At 40.2% G+C, this 23,423-nt stretch overlaps 2 protein-coding genes across 3 annotated transcripts; both read right to left on the bottom strand.

Annotated features, from left to right (window-relative positions):
• Nucleotides 1-4,161: 4,161 nt before the first annotated feature.
• On the bottom strand, nt 4,162-16,296 carry LOC146450421 (uncharacterized). The gene is made up of 4 exons (XM_085100527.1): nt 16,169-16,296; nt 6,281-6,515; nt 5,659-5,773; nt 4,162-5,255 (listed from the first exon to the last, which is right to left on the bottom strand). The coding sequence occupies exons 1-4, from the start codon at nt 16,294-16,296 to the stop codon at nt 4,765-4,767; spliced, it is 969 nt and encodes a 322-aa protein (XP_084956653.1). The 3' UTR covers nt 4,162-4,764.
• A 4,348-nt stretch (nt 16,297-20,644) lies between these two features.
• LOC146450420 (N-acetyltransferase 8F1-like) lies at nt 20,645-23,177 on the bottom strand. Of its 2 annotated transcripts, none has more exons than XM_085100426.1 (3): nt 23,024-23,177; nt 22,886-22,934; nt 20,645-21,774 (listed from the first exon to the last, which is right to left on the bottom strand). In XM_085100426.1, the coding sequence occupies exon 3, from the start codon at nt 21,769-21,771 to the stop codon at nt 21,055-21,057; it is 717 nt and encodes a 238-aa protein (XP_084956552.1). In that variant the 5' UTR covers nt 21,772-21,774; nt 22,886-22,934; nt 23,024-23,177; the 3' UTR covers nt 20,645-21,054. The 2 variants fall into 2 exon arrangements, with proteins under 2 accessions (XP_084956552.1, XP_084956553.1); XM_085100427.1 differs by having other exon boundaries at nt 22,886-22,913; nt 23,014-23,149.
• Between the last annotated feature and the right edge of the window lie 246 nt (nt 23,178-23,423).

Here is a 23,423-nt window from a genome sequence, read left to right as displayed (position 1 = left end):
TAAGCTTCAAATCTCCCGTATGAACAACACTCAACTCCCCGCCCCCCCACCCCCACGCGCTTGCCTCCCCCGACAAGCGTGCCACAGTCTCCACCTTCCAGGTACTCAGAGGGTACTCCACTCCTGGTACTCGACCCTGTAACATTTTACGCTGCTCAAATGTGTTGAGTATTCAATATGACGCGCCATGACGTGATTCTTTTCTCCAATGAAAGGCATGAAACGGACGTCAGACGCTATCCACAACCTCGTTCCTGGGCCTTGACGGGTATATGGACGCACTTTCATGAGTTCGGGAGCTCTCAGATTTAGAGTGTAAAAAACAGTCCGTATTTTTACGACGTCCCCAGAGCGTGAAAAAAAAAAAAAACCTTTGAATATGCTAACTAGGAAGAAACAAAACGCAGTACTGTTTATGTCACCTTTAGGGTAGCGCGCGTGCATCAAGGGGCAGTTCACGCCTCGCGAGACCACGTGTTCGGCGATTCGTTTCGCCATACGTGACTTTCAAGAAAGGAAGATTTTTTTACAGGTTATAAGGCCTCAAATAAGGGCACTTGTTACAGGCAAGGGACTTATCTCTCTTTTAAAGGCGAGAGCCCTCAGCACCACATGGGCAATGCTTATCATGGAGATACCCCAATGATTACTGCAATCGCTGCATTCACCCATTATTGACCTTTATTGTATGTGTTGCATCTCTCATATCCTGGGGCATTGCCGTTTCTCTAGCAGACTCGCGGATTTTGGAGAGAATGGTCTCTTACCCAGGACTTCGACAACTACGAATGAGGACATCGGTTGTTTTACTCAGCTCATCCGAAGTGCATGGATTTAACACCGCCGTAGAAGGTGTGCAATCAAACTCTAACCCTTCAACTCGTATTGCTACTTCAGGGGCGTATTACTTTGAGAACTTTTTGTTACTTTTTTGTGATATTGTTGATTCCATTTTGAGCAAGAGAACATACAAGATAAAGGCAAACCCGATTAGTTGCATATATGAACACTGATTGATGTAGTTATATTTCACCGATAAGTTAAGTAATCAATTGCTTCTAAGGAAGTTATGTGAGATCCCTGTGTGAGATCTAAACAACAGTGATTTAGTATGACAGCACTGTACTGCAAATCGATCAGTACTACTTTTGTTTGAGCTGTACTTGAAATCCACAGGTCCCACCTGCAGATTGAAATGCTCTTCTCCGTATATGTGGTAATAGCCTCCTAACATTGGTATTCTGTTTGTAGTCAACTTCTAATATTACTCCTATGGAGCACTCTTATTCCTTTACCGGAGTGGTTTTACATCACCATTGGAACCAAATCAAACACTCAATAAAAGTTTTTGGCGTAAAATTTGTGAAATCAACGTGGAACTGAACTTAGTCCTGTCAAGATATGGTTTTTGCGATGTGTCCGTTTATATTATGACTCTGCCCTAAAGCTGTTCCCTGTTCGTGAGACAATTCCTTCGATCAGATGAAAAAACAAACCAACCTAACTATAGGGTAAATCAACTAACTGCTCTTGCAACATGTTCAATTCCTCTCCCTCTGTGTTTGAGCCGATCCAGGATCTTATGAAAGGGGGTGGGGAGGGAGAGGTGAGTTGACGTGAGCTGTTATGAGGGTTAAGGGAGCAGGCTAAACCGGACTTTCTGAAAAACTGGGTTTTAAAGCTAAAACTGGTTTTACTGACTCCTTACAGAAGGCATTACAGCCCCCTCAACCCTCCCCTTGGATCCTCCTCTGATGCAGTATAATACTTAAGAGCAGGAGACTTATTCCCCGGACCTCGTGTGTGACGGCATTAACACAGCATTAACCGAAAACAAAAATCTGAAATTCATTTTTTAGATTCTTTAGAGAGGCCAGCCTGCTTTTGAAAAATTCTCAAAGTTTATGTGAAAAAGCCGCTACTTTGAAGCCAATAGGATGCTTTGCTTAGAAACATCAAAACCTAAATGAAGCTCAGTAGTAATTAAGTTGTTGGCTGTGATAAGCTCACTTTGTGGTTCAGTTTTATTTCTCACAAGGCAAATATCAGAAACAATGCGCTGAACACGGTTAACACTCTGTATGAGAACATATGCTCCGGTTTGGTCTGAGGTTGAGTAAACACTCAATTTTCTTAATTTTTAGTGTCACTGAGCCTGAAAACTTTAATATATTTTTAAGTGGACTTAAGTGAAATGGTAAAGTTCTGCAGTATTAAATCAGTGCGAACGTAGGTGAAATAAGTTGTCGTCGCACTGCAGAGTTTTAAAAAGCTGATTTCACATCTAAACGCGAGATTTAGAATAAACAAGCTTTAGCGGAGAATCACGGTTTTAACTTTGGTGTGGGTTACACAACGAAATTATAGTCACCTGCCGAACATAATTTCGCGTATGAAATCGCTTCGATTTCTCCATTAGACTGTTCGTGCATGTTGGCGCCGCTTGCTTTCTTCCGTTCAACTCCTTTGAGACCGATCCTGGCTTTACATTTAAATTTAAATTCTCCCTTTAATGGTCCCTGCTGTCTCACTCCGTCTTTGTCCGTCTAGTCATGGCTTTGAGATATATAACTTCGTCCACTTTACCTCTGGATGGTGAAAAGTGTCCTTTGATTCCAGAATCAAAAGGGCACATATGACCCATATGATGCGTTTCTGTCGTCACGGCGGACTTGTCATTGTCAGACTGTTTGGTATACGCCTTGCTTTTAAACTACGTTCTGTGCCACAGCGATATTGATATAAAGAATCAGATTTAGCGTACATTGCAATTTAATATAAGAAATTCACACTGTGCGTGTTCCTGACATGCAGTATAATTCAGTTATACTAGATTTTACTGCTTATACTACATTTTACTAGCACAGTTCAGAGTTTATTGTTGAGGGCCGCACGAACGCCACGCGCATGCAAACATAATTTTTAGCTAGAGAATGTTTTAGGTATTTTATTCCGGGCGTGTTTAATCAATAAAAATCTATAGCGGAGAAATATTCGCTAAATGGATTAAAATTGATACACTCTGTTTTTTTTAAAGAACCTTTTTTATAAGAACGTCGAGGCTGAGATTAAGCAAAATTTTAAGAACGTATTAAGAACATTCCTCAGGGTTAAGAACGTTTTTATTTTGCCAATCTGTATATAAAATCAAGGTAACAAAATTGATGTAAATTAATGTTTTGTATGACATTAACAATGGTGACACACATCTCGGTTTACCCGGCATAATCAGCAGTCCTTGATACCATATCTCAGCTGGAAATGAACTTTGATAGGTTTCCTGGTCGTGTCCGGTGATTTACTAAAATACATGTAGTGTATACTATGTAATTTAGGAACATCTTAAGAACCTTTTCAGCCTCAAATCGCAAAAAAATATAAGAACGTTTAGCCTCAGCTCCAAAATTACACGTTCTTATAAAAAAAAGAGTGTAATTAAATTTCTTAATTTATCGATTTTACTGATCAGTTGATAAAAATCGATATTCACAAGTCAACCAGTCTTGGTCTTTTTAAGTATCGATTTTATCGACTTCAAGGATAATCATGAATTTCATCCCAATAAAACGCTAAAAATGTGCCTTCAGAGTCAGTGTATTAAACTAAAACACGCATTTGCTGCTATCAGTGGTCTTACTTCCTGTTTGCTGGAGACAATGAATGAGGAATATTCAAACTACAAGATTGGTCAAAATTACTTGAACACCTTCAAATTAAATATAATAATAGAAGGTAATGCACTCATCTACCAGTACACAAGTGTTATTATTATTAACATTGAATAGCGGTGGGGAGGAGCAAAACAAAGTGTTTCAACAATAATGTAGACTGTTCACAGTCCCCCTATTTTTCCGTGGGATTCTCGAGACCGGTACGCTTCGATGAGGCTGCCGCCATCTTGGTTTGTAAAAGCGAGCGCGATCTGGGGAGAGTGTCTAAACTACCGAGGGGAGGGGAGCGGAGTTGGGAGGCGGCGGGAAAAATTTTTTCGCTTCCCCTCCATCACTATACTAACACCCACCCCGGCTCCCCTCGGTAGTTTAGACACTCTCCCCAGATCGCGCTCGCTCTTACAAACCAAGATGGCGGCGGTTCCATCCAAGCGTACCGGTCTCGAGAATCCCACGGAAAAAATAGGGGGACTGTGAACAGTCTAACAATAATGTATTATAGATCATACATCATAGAACTCAGTAGTTACCAAGCCGGGTTACTAAGATTCTATTGGTTTCTGTAAATGTATGAATGTGAAAGGATTCATGCCAGGTTGAAACCCTCTCGAGGTTATTTGAACTAATCATAATCCGATTATAATCAGGGAGTGTAATTAGTTGATGTGAACATCCTCCAAATATAATTCGATTTTTGATTCGGTTACAATTGAGACCTAGTGTGAACACGGCTTAGGTACCAGAACTTACTTTCGTTCGCGGGGACTACTTTTGCTCGTTTACTACCCAGTCAACTGGTACGAACGGATGACAGCGATAAATTCGATAAAATCGATATTTCAATTCAAAATCGATAGTTATCGATTACTCAAAACCTATTCGTTTATCTATTTCTACAAGTAGACAATAGATTTACCCACCACTGTGATTACGGCAAAATTTAAAGGGAAAATGAAATGATGTTTTTCAAATAAACGCGAGTATATAATGATTACTTGACCAACTTGGACAGAAAAGAGACACGTGACTGTTATCAGTTTAGTTATTTTTTTGCGTTACAGAAAGGCTTTCGTAAGAGTAACATAACTGTTCTTCAGCCACAAATCTCCTTAAAGTGATCAAAATTTAGATGACCCCAGCCACCCGAGGCGTTGTCAATCAAACGTAGCTGAGCCTGTTTACCAATGTACCCTGACACATCCCAACGTTTCTTTGTCATACTTTCGTGGCAACTCCCAGTTTCCCGATGAACCACATTTCCTTCAACAATAAGCTCCGCACGGACCGTTTGTATGTTACAGCCTCCACCAATCAGGAACGTGAAAGAATTTCCAGCGATGACAAAACTGGGTGACGTCAGCGAGCCTTGAGGACCATCCCCTTGACCTCTGCCAGCAGGACTAGAAGAACTGGGTCGATTCTCCCAGCCCCCAATCCACCAGTCTCTTTGGTGATTTGAAGGTTGACCTTTGTTTCTTGCTGTTGGGTTATCCCCGTATGTTGGCTGATTGTTAAACACGGTTCCAGTGAGGTTCCATCCTGATAAACCATTTTCGAAATCGAACTCAGTGCCGCACGTAAGTTCTAGCAGGAGAATGGAAAAATGGTGATATTACCATGCGGGGAGTTTTTAGTTTTAGATTTCTAGCATTCAGCTTGCAATAAAAGATCCGATGAAACTGTACAACTTTTTTTCTGCATTTCCTTACAGGAAAAGGTTGAAATTCCTTTCCCTATCTCCGTGGAAGCTACTTAATTTGTCAATGATCAATCTATTCATTTCCGGTAAAGCAGTGCCTCAAGCTTATGCAGAAACCATTTTCTTTTTAGACACGGCCTGGCGAGTTTATAATGTTATCTTCGTACTTCCCAACGTCCCATGCGCGCCTGAGTATTGTCCCCAAACCCCTTCGGTTCAACTAAGGGAATATCACTTCGTGATTTATTTGTTACTTGAAATAGGAAATGAAAACAGTTGATGACCTACGTGTTTCACACAGCTCTCCATGAAAATCCTCTGGACACAAGCAGCGAAATGTTTTAGCTGTAAAGCCGTACTGACACTTGCCATAATTTTGACAGGGCGAAGAGCGACAGGCGTCCTAAAACGAATAACAAGTGACGAATAATGAGGTCCACAAGAAAGTCAGTCGATCAACCTTGATAAGGCCCCCTTGAGTAACCAATGTTACTTGTAAAACCGATTCAAAATGGCTCCAAGATTTACCTTGCCTTTAATATATTACAAGGTCGATATCTATAACTACCAAGAGTAGATATAATCAACAATTATTCACTGAAGTTGGAGTTGGACGTGGATAGTGGGGGCTATCGCTTTTATTAAGTCTGAATTAGTTTCAAAATAAGTTAACAGTTCGACGAAAACCCGCCGTCTCTCTCTCTCTCCCTCTTTCTCTTGACGTCACCGATTGTCAACAAACTAATTTCATAACGTCTGTAAATGGCTACAGGCTAAAGAAATGTTTCCTTACAAGCTCACAAGTTTAAAATAAACTGAGCTTTTTCTTTCTACTACTTTACGGAATTCTTAAGCCAGTTTTCAAATCACGGGTCTTGAGGTATCGGTAGGATATTTTCGTGTAACTTACCTGGGTTTGGTGGTATGCGAAGTATTTTCTTGTTTTCAGGTATGTTCTGTTCGTTGAATTATTCAGTTCGCAGATGTGGTCCTTACCAGTGTCATTCCGTCCAAAGTTGAAAGAGACGCAATCGTAGTCAAGGTAGCAGTGCACCTTGCACGTGCTTTCCGTTGACACCAAGTGCTTTGCGATGATGTGATCAGTTAGCGCTTTTCCTTCCTCGTGACCATTGTACTTAATTGATCTACAAGTATCTTTTTAAAAAAAAAGAATGAAAAAGAAATCAGGTGCATGGCCCAATGAAGGTTAATCTTCAAGATACACAAGGGGTGGGGGTAAGAGTTTATTCGTCTCCATCTTGAAAAGTACTTTTATTGTTGTTACCTTCGGGGATGGGATGGGTAAACAAAACTGATCAGTCGAACGTTGTGCGCAAGTAGCCGTTTAAAAAGGTACATAATGAGTCGTATGAAATAGTTCAACCTCCACAAACAAACCGAACGTCTGCAGCAAGTCAATGGCGTGGCAAATTTCGTGTTTTGATGGGCGTTTCGGGGGCGGCTCATCAATCACAACCTCATCATCCTCTTCAAGCTCATTTCAGTGTCACCTGGCCGAAATTTATGGCTCGAGTCATCGAGGGTAAAATCATATAGAAAATTATCTGAAGGGAAACGAAAACTTGCTTCGAGTTAGCGGGAGGTTCGAGTTATCGAGGCCTAAAATTACAGTAAATGTATGTCGGAATCGATTTTAATTCGAGTTAGCGAGGGTTCGAGTAATCGGGAGTCGACTGTATTTGCGGGACAAGCAAGCTCAGTACCACTAATGTTATTTTTAAAAATAAACATTAATTGATTGATCAAGTCGCTGCATGTTTGACGACATGGCCAAAAGGCAAACTAAACTAGGGAAAAACGCTTTGCGGGTATGGAAAGCGGTGATGCTAAGTGGAGGCGAACTATAACAAAGTAATGTATGCATGATAAAGAAGACTACAAATCAGAGGAGGTTAAATTAGTGATGTTGATATCAAAATCTATCTTAAAGAATGAGAAAACAGAAGAATTTACAATCATTAAATTGTCGCTTTGGTCTCTTTCACACTCGGCATGTTGAATGAAATTTCTTCCTTCCTAACCCAATCGCAAAAAATCTATCCGTATTTAATTTGTTTCTAAGGAAGAAACTGATGGCAACAAACACTGGCCGGTAAATGGCGTAGTTGTCGAAAAGTGTTGTACATGTATACAGTCTGGAAAAACGAATTGTCGTCTATAAACCTCCGCCGGTTAGTTTTCGTCAAATTCTTCTTCTTTTGAAAAGGAAACTGTTTTGTTGTCGATAGCCATTTTTGAAAGTTAATTATCCAATTCGACAACTTGATTACACGCTGGCTTTTTCATCATCTACAACTTTCTATGATCAACAAAAAACCTGGAAAAAGTTGTCGATGACAGATGGTCTAGTCTGTCGAGGCCTTCAGTAATTTGGTAAATTTGTTAAAAGAAGCGTTTGGATAAAGAAAGAATTGGAATAACGCGAGAATTGTTATGTTTTGTGCCAATATGATAACGAAGGAAAGGCCACTGAAAGCCGTATTATCTGCTACTAAGACCAATTATAACATCCCTTCATAGTGGAAAAGCTTTTGTGAAAATATTTCGGTTCTTCTTCTTTGTGAAACTGAAAGAACTTCTCCGGCGCTTACCTTGTGTAGACAAGGAAAAACTCAACAATACAGTATTCCCACACAAGATAATCCAACAATAACTGACGGCGTTCATCTTACGGGCTCCACACTGTTTATAGCCTTGTGATGTTTGCAAATTGATGTGAGAATGCCAAAAAAGAGGGCAAAACAAACAACCAAAATGTGTTAATTGCAAAAATGTAAATTATTTATAGATGCGGTTCCATTTGAAAACCCGATCAGTAAACATCGGCTATCTGTAAAACAGGGAACAGGGAACGGGGTACGGGGAATCTCTAAAAGGGGGAATCTCTAAATGGGGAAATCTCTAAAATAGGGAATCTCTAAAAGGGGGAATATCTAAAATAGGGAATTGTGCGGCTGAAAAGTTGAGGCGGAGAATACAGTGATTTGACAGTGATAAGACTAAAAGTTCAAAATGAAGGTGGACGTCTAAAATTATGAGCGGAAAAATTTCGCGCTCAATGTGAAACACTTGAATTGCCAAGAAGTCGATAAACAACATTTCGTTGTATTCGTGTCATACTCGCAAATTATACAGAATTGGTCCACTATAATTGGTTAACCTGCTGTGGTCTCCCTGTCTACACGCCAGTTATTATTTTTCTGTTTTCCTGTGCCTCTTGGCGAATCAAAATAAAATAAAATAAAGAATTCGTGCCGAAGTCGAGAGATTGTTTAATCGGATAAAATACAGCCACCACTGTGTAACCGCGATTTCAGGCGCGTAACTGAGATTTGATCACAAACTTTTGTTCGTTTTCACCTCAGCGACTGAAGGCTAACTTCGCTCAAGGCAAACTTACATATTTAAGTTCTCCATCGTTTTCCAAACCTGATGCCTATGTTACTGACTGAAAAAAATCTGAAACACCTTTCACTTTTCTTAACAGTTCTCAAAAAGTATATTTGCACCAAACTGACTAAATAACTTCATCGAATAAATGTAGTAGCAAAGCTGTAGTTGTTTCACCTGCCAGTGAAACACGCTGATGTAGAATAGAATAAGAATAGAAAAGTATCCAATAGCTGCAGGGGATAAATTTCTAGCTAGGAGCAAAATTTTTTCTTCACGTTCAAAATAAAAATGCTTTATTTTTACATTCTGTCAACCTGCAAATCGAGAAAAAAAAAAGATATTTTTACTGAAGTATTTCGTGCGGGCAGTATTGACCCTTATATCTGTAAAAAAAACTAGGTTATTTCATTTTTTAGGCTTTTCAGAAGAGGAAACAAAGAACGTGATTGTATTTCAATATTTTATCACTGCATGCTATGTACTTTTTCTTAATGTTATTACAAATGCACTTTTATTTATTTATCATATTTATTTTTTTTTTGTGCAATACTATCTATGTATATGGGAATGCAAATAAATTGTTGTTGTTGTTGTTGGATGGTCTAGTGACAGTTTATCTTGCGAGTGGATCTTTTCAAATGAAAATTTCGTATATAATATAAGGCAGGCTTCGATTTCTCCCGTACTATTATATGCCACCTTTTCAACCTTTCACTGATCAAATTCTGTTTTTTGCCTTGATAACGAAAACGAAATCAGTTGGTTGTCAGACAAGATGCACTTTACAGCAAAACTTTCAGGATTTGACCTAGACAACTTGTGGTCGAACGTAGACAAAAAGCGTTTTTTGAAAATACAGAATTTATACGGGCTAGTTTTCATTAAAAAATAATAATAATAATAATAATAATAATAATAATAATAATAATAATAATAATAATAATAATAATATAATAATAATAATAATAATAATAATAATAATAATAATAAAACTGATAGTAAACATTCTAAATGTACGTCGAGCTTCTTAGGTGGATGCGATTTAAGATATTTTTGTTTTGAAACGGCTAACGTAAAGCACAAATAAGCAAAAAATTCTTCATACTTTGCATAAATTGGGATATCTACGTGTCAAGGTCGATTATGGTGTTTGCTTTTCTTATCTCTGTGGCGGCTCGGATGGTTGAAGAAATGAACGGTGTCATCTAGAAACTTCGAGACTCCGATGTCAATATATTCATAGTGCGCTGTTAGGCAATTCGTTCGTGGTGCTGCAAATGTCTTCATCTTTCGTCATTTAAAAGTTACATAACGATGACAATGTATCACGTCAATACCATGTTGTGGTCCTGGGGTGAATGAAACGGGAAAAAAAACCTGCTTTACATTCCCTTTTCGTTTGTTATCTTTTTTCGTGCCGTGTGAATTGAGTGAATATGAAAACAAACAAAGGATTATAGATAAGGTATAAGGCTATTAACAGAAACTTGAGAGAAAATGACAACCTTCCCGGTTCATTGACGGACGGGTACGTGATCTAAAGATCCCCCTACCTTTGCGTCACGTCAACACACATCACGTGCACATAGGAGCAGTGTGTATAAGTGTATGGTTTGAAAGCCAGCAGAGAAACATTTTAAATTATTGCTGGTACCAAACAACAGGAATTTTCTCAGGATTTTTGGTTTTGAACCGGGCCATCTCGCTGTGAAAATCAGTTATGGAAATTTCACGAGTTACAAGACGTTATTCCACCTGGGAGGTTGTTTTGGAGTACAGTATCGTTACTATTGTATTTGGATGTTTACTGTTGTTGACATGGTCTGTAAAACTCCTCAGAACTTTACAGAACGGCTGCAATCTAAACTGAACAAAAACAGATCTGTGCGAACAACAACATTTGTAACCGAGACAAGAAGTCATGAAGATTTCGCTGATGGAAGTGATATGTCATCCTGAGGATTCTGTACGGATGATTGTTGGATGAGTGGCAATTAACAACTATTTAAAAAGCCGGATTTTCATTAAAATACAATTTTCACGATTTTCCAGTTCGACAATGACCTGTAGGAATGCAGGGCAGCACCTAAACTTGGGGCAGACGACATTCACGAATCAAACAATGATACGAACGATCTGATCAAACGTTTGATAATATTATCAACGACGACAACTACTTTGTTCGGTAGGCATCACAACCATCACGGATTTTACGTTCAAATGATAATGGACGCGGCTACTGGGCTTTCGTTTCAACTGTGCTCACAAGTGATGAATACGCGTGGCAGACGTTCGGAGCGTGCTTTCCCTGTCCGGAGTCTATGTACTGTAATTTTTTTGCATAAAAAAGTTACAAACCAACAAATTCAACGTTTTTAATTACGTTCGCTTAAGCAAGTGAACTGAAAGACTTCACGGCTCTGATTTCGTGTTTTTCTGGTCAATTGTTGACTGACTTTTTTTTTAATCTCGTGTTAAACTCACTGCTCAGACTAAGTAAAGCTGAGAACTCCAAGACTTCATTGTGTTGATTAAAATATTTATTAAAATATGTGGCTTTCTCCTTGATATAAGGACTGGGAACCTATGTATTTTATTTGCAAGTATCGACAAAGAAATGTTTGTGCTGAACAGTTTTCCCTAAGACAGAGTTGTGTATATTTCTTGTAAAGCAGGTAAAGTAACAAAGAGGCGTACAGCATCCTTCAAGTTACTGTTCACATTGTTATTGTTTTATTGTATGTAATTCAGTACGAGATCTGAGAATATTTAATAAATAAATTGCTGAAGTTGTTGTTGCTGCTGTACTAAGAAAACGAAAACTCGATGGAGATAACAGATCGCGTTTAAAGACGGGCATTTCACATTTCATGGCGGTTAAGTGGGCAGAACTCACTGTGAAAAACCTTCACCACACCTCATTCCGATCCCACTTTGTTATGGTGCAAAGAAAAGTGGGGTCAGCGAGTAACACTTCTTGAATGATCTAGCAGCTCAAACGTGCTGAGACATAAAATGTGGTTCTACTGTTTGTTCATCTGGTGTATCAATAAAAGGTACTGAGTGACGGAAATCAGTGGTGCTGTTTACTTTGGCAGTCCTGTCAACAAAAATAATGAATCAAGGACCGTGGTATGTTGATGTTGGTCGCCTGTAGGAGATATATTTTATTTATGTGTAAAAGCGACTTTAATTACGTATAATTTTTTCGGATGTGTCGAAAACGAAGACCCAAAAACGAAGACCGAAGACCGAAGACCCTGTGGTCTAAAACGAAGACCCACTAGTCTAAAACGAAGACCCACTGGTCTAAAACGAAGACCCACTGGTCTAAAACGAAGACCCTGTGGTCTAAAACGAAGACTCACTGGTCTGAAACGAAGACCCTGTGGTCTAAAACGAAGACCCACTGGTCTAAAACGAAGACCCTGTGGTCTATTTTTGCATAAATGAGCGCGACAAACCTGACAGTTGTTTAATATCTCAGTAGGTACAACACGTGTCAAATTGTGTAACGCAATAGGACTGTAACTGTCACAGGTGCGCTTGATTCGTTTCAAAGGCCGGGCTCAAAGGTGAACTGTGTGTGACTTGCAACGTTCTACAATCAAATACAGCCATTGAATGTCCCCGGGAAAATTTGTAATTGATATAAGTGTTAAAACGAACAACATTATAGAACTGTTGCGGTTTTGATCATATGTCGAAAGTGTCACACAACAGATTTGAAAAACGATATTTTAGACTCATCCCACAAGCCAAAAAATCTTATTGCTTTGACTTTTTACAAAATAGGCTCTTCATTTTGTATAAGATCACGTTTACATTTCATTACATTTACATTTGATCATATGGTGAATAAATTTGCGAGTCACGCACAGTTGACCTTTGCGCCTTTATATGATAAGGACACTCACCTCGTTGTAATTTGCTCATATTTGAAAAATAGAATATTAGTGACGACAAAATATACTAAAAGCGTCACTTAAACGTATATTTCTATACTGTTGGAATGTAATTGCGTTACACAATTTGACACGTGCGACTGAGATATTAAGTAACTGTCAAGTTTGTCTAGACTGTTCACAGCCCCCCTATTTTTCCGTGGGATTCTCGAGACCGGTACGCTTCGGTATAAACGAGCGCGATCTGGGGAGAGTGTCTAAACTACCGAGGGGAGGGGAGCGGAGTTGGGAGGCGGCGGGAAAAATAGGGAGACTGTAACAGCTTCTCACTGTCTCGTGTTCGAGGGGCGTGCCGAAACTTTGTCGCCTCGACTAATTGAATCAACTAAAAAATATGCTCCCCAAAGATAAACATGTCAAATTGAAGGAAATACGATAGTCCTTGTTACAGTACAGTTTCTGTACCATTTCGAAACAAAGTACAGTTGTGAAATAAAAGAAAGTTGCGAAAGTCTTTCGAGTGAGGATAGGTATGAAAATACAGTACAGTACATCAGCTATTTGCAAAGTGAATTTCAATAGTTATACAAGCGGAACACATAGAGTGAAGCTTACAGCGAAACCTCTTTAGATACATGCCGCATTTGTAACATTTATTTTAAAATATCAGTCGGCGATTTCGGGAAGCAAAACAAGTACATTTCCACATAAAATTTGTTTAAGATCCCGAAAAGAGCTGGAGTTGCTAGCATTCCTCTAGCCGATCTTTGAAAAGCATATCTTGGAGTTGAAGTTGATCGACAAGATGGGAAATCTTCACGTGTTTGCAATAGCGCTTGCGACGAAAGTCACGATCAGCAACGTTTCAACCGCTTTGTGTGTGTTGTTTCGCCCCAGAGAATTGTTAAAAAAAGTCGTCCCTACAGTTCGCCATCTACTTCAAAGCAGTCGAAAGAGACGGAAAACTGCAGTCTGCCGCCTGCCAAGCGTCCGCTGATTTTCAACCGTTCTTAACCAGTTCCGTCCACAGTATCCACCCGTACCGAGACGCGAATTTTACACTGAACGTTTTGTTGGAAGATGCGAGCGGCGATGAGGATGTTTGTATACTATTAGGCCTCCAAGAGACAAACGATAAAAATCAAAACACGATCTTCACAACATTACACGCCAGCCGTATCCACTTTTAGAACTGGCGGTGAAAGATACGTCAGTCATGCTGTCAACGCTTCGGAACTACTATTGTCTAATTGACCAATGAGGTGTTGCCGTTGCTGGTGCAACGGGCCTTTGGAACGCGAGACAGTGAGAAGCTGTTACAGTCGGGTATCTGTAAAACGCGGACCGGATTTTTTTTTATTCCCGGTTTAATAAAAGAAACACGAGTGAAAAAGCGGGAAGCAAAGAAAGCGATACAACGAACGGAACGCAAGGAGTATTAACACGTCTTATGAAGACTACCGACTAAAAGCAAATTGATGGTTGGTTTAGTGGTCTCTTCAAGTCCCAGCGCCTTTCTTTGTTTACTGGCGGTTTTTTGTTAATTGTTGTTATTTTCTATTCAATTTTTTTTCTTCTAGTTAATCTGTATATTTATATATTTATACTTTCTATTTTATTTCATTTTTTAATTTTTTTTAATTTTTTTATTTTATTTTGTCATCCGCATTTTTCCATCTGCATTTTCCCATCCGCCATCCGCCATCCGCATCCGCCATCCGCAGCCATCCGGTCCGCGTTTTACAGATACCCGTTACAGTCCCTCTATTTTTTCGCTTTCTCTCCCCTACTATACTAACACCCACTCCCGCTTTAGACACTCTCCCCAGATCGCGCTCGCTTATATAAACAAAGATGGCGGCGGTTCCATCGAAGCCTACCGGTCTCGAGAACCCCACGGAAAAATAGGGGGGCTGTGAACAGTCTAAGTTTGTCCCGCTCTCAGATGACATTTTAATTTATGCAAAAATAGCCCACACGGTCTTCGTTTTAGACCAGTGGGTCTTCGTTATAGACCAGTGGGTCTTCGTTTTAGACCACAGGGTCTTCGTTTTAGACCAGTGGGTCTTCGTTTTAGACCAGTGGGTCTTCGTTTTAGACCAGTGGGTCTTCGTTTTAGACCTGTGGGTCTTCGTTTTAGACCTGTGGGTCTTCGTTTTAGACCACAGGGTCTTCGGTCTTCGGTCTTCGTTTTTGGGTCTTCGTTTTCGACACATCCTAATTTTTTCTTCGCTTTTCCTGGCCTGCGATTACAGCTACCGCTAGCGGCTTCCGCGACTAAAAAGATGCTTTCTCTTCGCGAGTGCCCCTAGCGATAAGAGTGGAGCGATAAGAGGTCATAAGAGGCGGCTGTACTGATTCGCAGGCTTGCAACCAATCTGACAAAAATGCTAATGTTTGCGTGCATCATTGCTTTCGAAAGTGCAGTATTGTAATTTAGGATGCAACAATTTTCAAATTTACTGGTAACTTTAACTGTTCATAAATAACTCACCATGGCGTGATTTAACCGGGATGTCTACAAATCAGACAAATCCCTTTAAAAATGCTCCTTAGTATTTTTAACTACATTGTTAGAATACGCCAGGTGAGGATTAACTATCTGCAATCCCACCACTATTATCATATCAATCATTCTTTATATATTTTATCTTGCTTCCTTTACATCACAAACTCAATTAGGCAAGGAGATCTTAAGGAAGCTCAGTTGTAAAGATCCCAAAGATCTCAAAGATCATACTCATAAAGGATCATGTGAAGCCCGTGAAGCATGAGTCGGAAAGAGAGTTCTCTCCCGAAAGTTTTCGTTCACTTCGCTCGCTCGATTTGAAAGTTCGTTCGGCCCAGGCTTCTAGCGCTCTTGGAAAGGAGACGACTGCCCTGACGCAGGCTACAGAAGGCCCAAAGAGGACGCGTGCTGTGAAAGCGCATTTTCTTAGGAAAGTGGTCAAAACTATTACAGGAGCCACCAAACGACAAACCCCCCTTCCTTAACCTCAAAACACTGGTTGTCTTTATTCTTTATTGCGTAGTCACCCCTCTACCCAGCAGTAAAAAAAATAATGACAATGAGATTCAAACCTCACTATTCTTGTTTATCTAGGAATGCCGACTCTTGCTGGTTGAATATTTCTGTGTCAACTGAAATTTAAAGCCCATGAGAAAACGTTGTCGGTAATGTTCTAGGTAATAGGTAATCGGTAATGTTCTAGTAGGCGGTGGTGCCTTCGACAAGACAAGGTGGGTCCTCTACGAACAAACTTCATGACCAGTTCCCTTATACAGTCGAAAACTTTACGCGACAACGGTTTCAGTTCATAAACTTGTTACAATTAAAAACACCACTTCGTTACCACGTTCTTTCGTTTCCTTTTTTTTTTTTTGGCGGCTGAAGCTGCCACCGGCAAAAGAGTTTTTGTCGTGAAAATGGCCACCTCCCCACTAAAGATTCTTAGCAGTGTCGCATCCCCTCTTCTTACCTTCTTTTCCCAAAGCCAACCAGGACAACACCACTCCTTCGCCTCCTTGTTTCTTCTTCACTCTCGTTTTCCACCGCCGAACTCGATTTATTTTCCAAAAGGAAGAATCTAACGAGGCCTATGGTCATGACCAAGAAATATTTACCGGAGAAAAACTTGAGGAACATGTTAGCCGCACGAAGCTGATGAGGAAACACTCAGTGATGAATTAAGTGACCAAAGCGAGGGAGCAAACTCGATGGCGGGATCGGACAGTGACGTCCAGTTCGTTCGAATTTTGAAAGGTAGCGCCTCAAAAAAGATCAACTTTGTACTGGCTGAAGGAGATGTGAAGGTGATAGAGAATGAAGAGTGACTTGCTGATCACATAATAGGAATAGGAGCAGCTCATTCCGTACTTCGAAAGCAGTTCCCTGGTGTCAGCGGGATGGAAAATACAACCCTGGGACTAGTAAACAACTTTTCAGTACAGAGGGATGAATTTGCTCAAATTCTCTATACTGGAAGTAGTCACTGGGTATTGGCTTCCAACATCGGGTGCTCAAATCCCTCAGAGGTTAATCTTTACGACAGCTTATTCCGCGGCAGAATTCCGAGTAAAGAAGCAAATAGCGTTCTTGGTGAACGACGAAGGAACCAACGATCTGATAGTCAACGTTAGTCTTGACAACAACAAAGAAAAGAGGGAGGCTGAAAAGAGTGGTCTTGTAGGTAGCGTCCAGCATACTTATTTCGTTTCCGTATCGCTCTAGCAGTCGTCTCTGATCTTTTGTCTGGTGTACAAACGGAAGCCCCTTTGTTGATGTCTTAACCATTCGTTCATCCTCATTTTCACTGTCACTGTCACTTCCATCTTCGATCTCCGATCGCGGAGTTTTTTCTTCACTGTCGTAAGTTGCGTATGGGTGAAATGTAAATGAGTCATCTGGCGAGGCCTCCTTCCAAAGCTCTACTTTCTTTAAAAGACCTTCTTGGTCGATCTTTGAGAATTTTTCTTTGACCACTGACTTATAAATATGACTACGAATAGTTGCTTTGGAGGGGTAAAACTGACGGTTTGTTTTTTGCAGTAGTTGTTCCCCTCGATACAACTCGCGCTGAACAAAAATCTTAAGATGGCGACGTATCTCCTTCTCTGATCTTGCACCTGCAGATACTAACTCCTGGATTTTGGTCACGAGCCTTTCATCGATTCGCTGATAAAGACCACCAGCCTACAAAAAAAATTGTTGGAAGACAAACAGATTAGTTAATACCAAACCAGTGGATGGTATTTGTTGTTGTTGTTGTTGTTGTTTTTGTTTTTGCTGGTTGGATTGACTATTGAACTTCACCTTCAGGATTTTATTAGAGCGGATTCACCTATTTTCCCAAAATTAAGTCACTTATTCTGGGTGGTAGATACTGGTTTGGTATACACTAAAATAGTTACTTGCGGAAGAGATAGATATTGGGAGCCGAATATTTACCTCAACACAGTATCTACCACTATCAAACGCCAATTGTCAACCTTTGGCATGCAATTCCCATAGCTACTAGTGTCTTTTATGTAAACAAAAAGGATAGCTTTTCTCATTTAATCTCCGTCTCCCGAAGATCATTAATTTGTGAACTTACATCTCCAGTTGGGTGTACGGTGTGGTTATCAACGAAAGGAAAATTGACGTGTATTTATCTTTCAGTTTTCAGTGGTTTTCCCTCTTCTATGGCCTTTCGTAAGTTTTTAGATTGGGTCTTGCGACGCCACTCTGTATTTTCAGGTATCTAAGTAACAGCATAACAAAAACACTTAGTATAACGCCAGATTAACTCTAATTAATTCTTCTCTTTAATTCATTCCGAGTTTTCATTGTCTTTGATACTACTTTTACCTTGGACTCTGGGAATTTGATGATTTCCCTCATGTGCACTTGTGCAGGGCAATTTAGTTTTCTTGACTCTTGGACAAGTTGTCCGCCTCCATTTCTTCGGTAGGCGTGGTCACCACCCTACAGGAAGAGTCAAAGCAATGTCAGGCTGAGGCAGACCAATATGAGGAAAGCTGGAAAAAGAGTAAATAGAAAACCTACCGCTTGATTTCTCCTTTTCTCGCTCAGATGTCTGTCCACACCATGTTGACAGTCGTACACTTTGTGATTAACCACAATAAATAAAAAATGGTCAACTGACAGCATTATCGTTCGCGGTCCTTTGCAGTTTTCACGTCTACTTTAGTTTTTGGGGCCGTAGGTCTTTACAGATCCGATATGCTGTGCCTTTTAAGCATGGCTTTGTCCATGCGTTTCAATGTTAAGATGGTTTTGTCCATCTTCATTCAGTTGACTTTGCGAGACAGGAATTCGATGCTTTGTCTGCTTTCTCCCTGAGGCACGTGATGTGGCAACGCGTGAGCGGGTTCAAAGTACGAGACTTGATAGGACATGGGTTTTGTTGCATTTTATTTGAGCTGGCTCTGTCGCTGGTTTCATATAGAACTGCTACACCGTGCTGACGAGTTCCAATAAGAACGAAACAGCTGTCCACGGTTGCAGCCCTGTTTTGTCGGTTTCTGTTGGGTTGTTGTCTCGCAAAGTCAACTCTTTCACGTAGTATCAGCCTTGCAGTTTGTGTTACAGTTTATTTTTGGCTGATTAGGTCTCTTGTAGATCCTACGTCAACTGACAGCATTATCGTTCGCGGTCCTTTGCAGTTTTCCATAAAAAGGAAGGCTACTGTCTTCCCAAAAAACTCTATGATTCTGCGCTTTTATATCTGTAATAGAGAAACAGTATTTCTAATGTGAAAAATAAAAAGAAACATTCCCTTCTGGTTCCTGACTAAAGTTTAGTCAAGAGAACATGTGTTATAAATTCTATGGCTGTTTTAAAAGTGGCTTTCAACCCGCCCCCATTTCAAACCCGCAACCCCCAACCCCAAGGTAAACATTTACTGAATTTGAATCGAGCGTATTGGAACCAGATATTGTCATGGCCCGAGCCGGACGCGAGGTCGAATCAGTTGCACCAAGAGAAAATTCTCTTGGTTGCACTCATTTACAGTTAAATTTAAACAGTTTAAATAACACGTCAGTTGAACACTCACTCTTAAAATGTACAACACTTACCTGAGTTTCCAAATCCAGGGTAACTTGTCTTATTGGAACATAATCTCGCACCGAACCGACTGAGATCAGGGTACGAGATTAATTGGAACAGTATTTTGTTGTAGTAGCCGTTTCAAACGCTCTAAGAATGGACTCTGAGCTGTTTTGACATCCCTTACTAGACCAGACTTATCTGAAAATTTCTCCACAAACAAAGAACTTACTGCCTTTAAATTAAATTTAATTTATTCGACATTTACGAACCTCGTAAATGCTATTACGAAAAAAAATTATGAGTGACCGGAAGAATTTTCCTTTGATTACGGGAAAGCAGCTTATCGATATTAATCGAGAATTTCCCGCCTTTTCCCTCGTGGCTCAGCGCTCAAATCAGTCAACCAGAACAGTATTTCCATTTCCGGTGATTTGAGAACCTCCAAGATTTCCCCGGCCCTGTGATGTCACGCGGTTGAAGCTGAAATCCGTCATCCGTTAAAAGGAGGTTTAAGTTGCATTGAATATATGTTTTGTATCGAGAAAAGTTCAGACGAATTTCTCGGTTAAAATATTGCTTTCAAGCGCTTCTGGGCACTTTTCGCACAAACTCTTTGGACTCTTTGCATCGCTGAATCAGTGACGGACGACCGGTAGCCGGTGCGATTTCCCTGGGCGAAGGCAGTGCAAAGGGTGATTTCAGATTTAGGCGGGGGATCGGAAAGTCCTCCTTCAATTTGCTATTTTAAACGCTTTTAATGATAACAATGTACAGAACAAGTGGAAACTCGATCTGTTACTAAAAATATTACAGTTGGCTTGGAAAACTCCAACCCCTCACCCTTTACCCCTCGGACACAAAACTAAGTCACGAATTCCGTGCAGATTTTGGTGGCGAATACTTAATTTTTCAGCGATGCTGCGCTGTTAGTTTAATTTTACATTTCTCTCCTCAAGTTTGTAAAATCTCAGTTTGTGCTTTTGCACTGTTATTACTGAGGTTGCAGTGAGTTTACTGATAAAAGCCGTTTTCGAGGATTTTCATGATTAGAGTCGACGGAGGATTTTCGTGATTCAAAATCGACGAAAACGGCAATTTTGAAACTCACTGATAAAGTGGCTTGTTCCAGGTGTCATCAGATAGCGGGGAGCAGCGAAAAACGGCGCACAAACCAAACATCTGATTTCAAACGGGAACTAATGACAAGAGACTCGCTCGCATCGCAATTTTCTTTGCGCCGCTTCCAATTGTGTTAAAGCCTGGAACAGGCTATAAAATTAACATTTGAGGTTTTCAAGTTTTATTAAAGGCCTGAAATGGCTATCCGGTATGATATCGGTCCGAGAATCCATAAGGCTCATGTATGCTTGAGTTACCTGTAGGGCAATGAAGCGGCTCATAAATTGAATATTGTTTTATTTCGACACGTCCGTGATAAAGCTTTTACAGCCTGTTTAGCCGGTGAACTGAGGTGGGAATGGGAGAAAGAGAACTGGCAGTTCACAGTTTAACCAGAGGTTCCATTTATAAAGTTTACATGTCTACATCCATTAAAAAGTATTCAAGTTCACATTTTATGTGAAATCTCCCTTTTTCAGTCCGACTTTCTTTTTGGCAAGTCCGGTTTGATTTTAGTGAGAGTTTGTACTTCTCTCGGTAGCAGAAATGACAGAGGAGGTCTGCTGCGTATTAGATCTGAAGATGGTTTGTCCTTGCAGTACTAGCATCTATGACTTGAATATTTCTACTCCTACGCTGGCAGAGTTTTTCCTTTACAGGGCATTGTAGCTCGCGTGATTAGCTCTAGGTTCACAGGCTAAGGTCAAAGCAAGAATACTGCAGATCTGCAAGGATTCTTTGAGGATAAGGAAAGACAGCCATGAGTTTGAAGCCGTACTTCTTGTACAGTCGAATGGCTGGTGTTTGTGCACTTGTGGTAGTCAAGGTTAATTTGTCCAAGCGTTGATCCTTGGCGTGTTGGAGCAGTTCGTCAAGCAGCTTTCTGGCGATACCCATTCGTCTACAGAGAGGCGAGACGGACATTCTCTGCAGTTCAGCAACTCCTGGTTTGTGGTTCTCATTATGCAGAAGTCCCACCATCCCCACAACTTTACCATCCCACTCAGCCACCCACATGTGACAGCCATCACCTGACATATAAGTCTTGTCTATGTCCTTCAAGTCAGTTGCCAAGCAGGAATTGATGAATCTCCAGCACTCAATGTATACATCAACATACAACAACGCTAACACAACCACGCAAACAAAGATGTAATAAGCGAACATCCACAATGTCCAAGTAAAAGCCGCAAGAATAACAAACACACCAAACACTGCAAGAATCCAGCAATATCTTGGCAGGACTACCCGCGCCACTAGGCTAATCAACTGCTCCATTCCTTGAGTGAAGATTTCTCGGCAGTCTTCATAATCCGAACTCTGGTACGAACGTATCTTCACTTCGCGGCCGTCGCTTGTTGGCGGAGAGGAACTCGTTCCAAGAACAAATTGCTTGGTCGGCGACATTGTCTATAATAGTACATAAAAATAAACGATTAATGTGAATCCTTAAAGATGACTATTTTCGTTGTGTTTAATTTCTTCTGTAAGTCGATGAAGGAAGAAGACTATTTTGAACAATAAATTGACATTGTAGTAACCACATTTTGTCAATATTTTGGATTTTAGATCCCCTTTTCGGCTGGATTTCCTTTTTCTTTTCTTTTCCATTCTTTCTTTTCTGAAGCTGAAATTCTGTTGTCAGTGAATACTGAAAGAAAAGAGTTTCTTTCTCTCACAGGAGTAAAAGAACTCGCCAAATTGAAAATCGATCTGGCATCGCAGGAAACGCCCGTCTTCTGGTTGTCTCATGAGTAAGAACTGTCTGTGCAGGTTTAGTCGTCTTTTAGGCACTGAAAATAATTTACGTTTCTGAGGCAATCCCTAATTTAACTCAACTACACATATAAAAAGAACTGTACGTATGTCTATTAACTTAATTAAAGAAGAAATTAGGGCGCAAAATTTATCGCTTCGTCGCGTTTGACAGACCGGTAGACAGTGGTTGACCGACGAAAAGAAGGCCTCCTTCTTCAACCAAGATTTATTCCGTTTCCAGACAGTGGTGACAATTCAAACCCTAATGATTTCAATGATTTCATTGTCTTTTGGAATCTCAATTCCTCCCTGTTATGGAACTCCATAATCATAACCGAGTAGCTCAAAACATTTCGCAATCACTTAAGATCACACCAACTGGGTAAACATTTCAAAGCCCAGCAGTGTATACGGAATGAAATAATTGTCTCTTTTCTGAAAAATTAGTGATTCCGTTTTAGTTGAACTCTTTATTCACGTGAAATAAAACAAAATTCTGTCACTTTATTGATTTATAACGCGTTTTGTTTCATGAGCTTTTGTAATGTTTCCGTACGTGACCTGTCCATGCCTGAATAACTTGTAATTGTATGGCCGAATGCATCTTTTACGGAAAACTCAACAAAAAACTATGTACCCCGATCAATGTGATTTAAGATCCTCATCTAAACTTCGTCCATTCCAAGTTTTGCATCCATGTTCTTATTTAGCACCCCCGTTTAAAAATGAAAAGGATAGTTTGGCTGGGACCATATGTACGTACCTATGTAAACTTCAGTCCTTTGACAGCACTCTTGGCTTGCTCCGTCTGTCTGAAAAGAAAAGAAAATTGAACTTCAACACAACCGTTCGGAAACATCAGCATGCTAACAAAGAATAGCTTCCGCTGACATGTACTTACAAGCTTGAAACACTCTTACTCCGCTTTGTGAATGAAGTAATCGTGACTGAAAAAGCAGACGCTAACGGATTCAAAAGACAGAGCTTGCTTCTGCACTCTACCAAATATAGCGCGAGAATACGTGATCACACCACCGGCTTTGTTTACTATGTTTACAAATCTACGTGCTGGTATTGTAAGTAATACCTCTCTTGCGATTGGCTGTTTTTCTCGGCGTGAAGCACGATGACGCGAAAATGGCTCCCTTTGTCCAATCACAATGCTGGAAATTCTGAGACGTGACTTAATGTTGTAAGAGCAGACTGGCGATTGCTTTAGAGACGCTTTGCAAGCTTGTTTATTTTTTTATACAGCGCTTTGAAAGTAAGTGACCTCTAGTAACTTCAAGTTGTGGAACGTT

This window comes from Pavona decussata, unplaced genomic scaffold (assembly GCF_977016875.1).
Source record: "Pavona decussata unplaced genomic scaffold, jaPavDecu1.1 SCAFFOLD_468, whole genome shotgun sequence".
NCBI classification, from domain to species: domain Eukaryota; kingdom Metazoa; phylum Cnidaria; class Anthozoa; order Scleractinia; family Agariciidae; genus Pavona; species Pavona decussata.
This window is presented reverse-complemented; position numbering and strand designations above follow the sequence as displayed.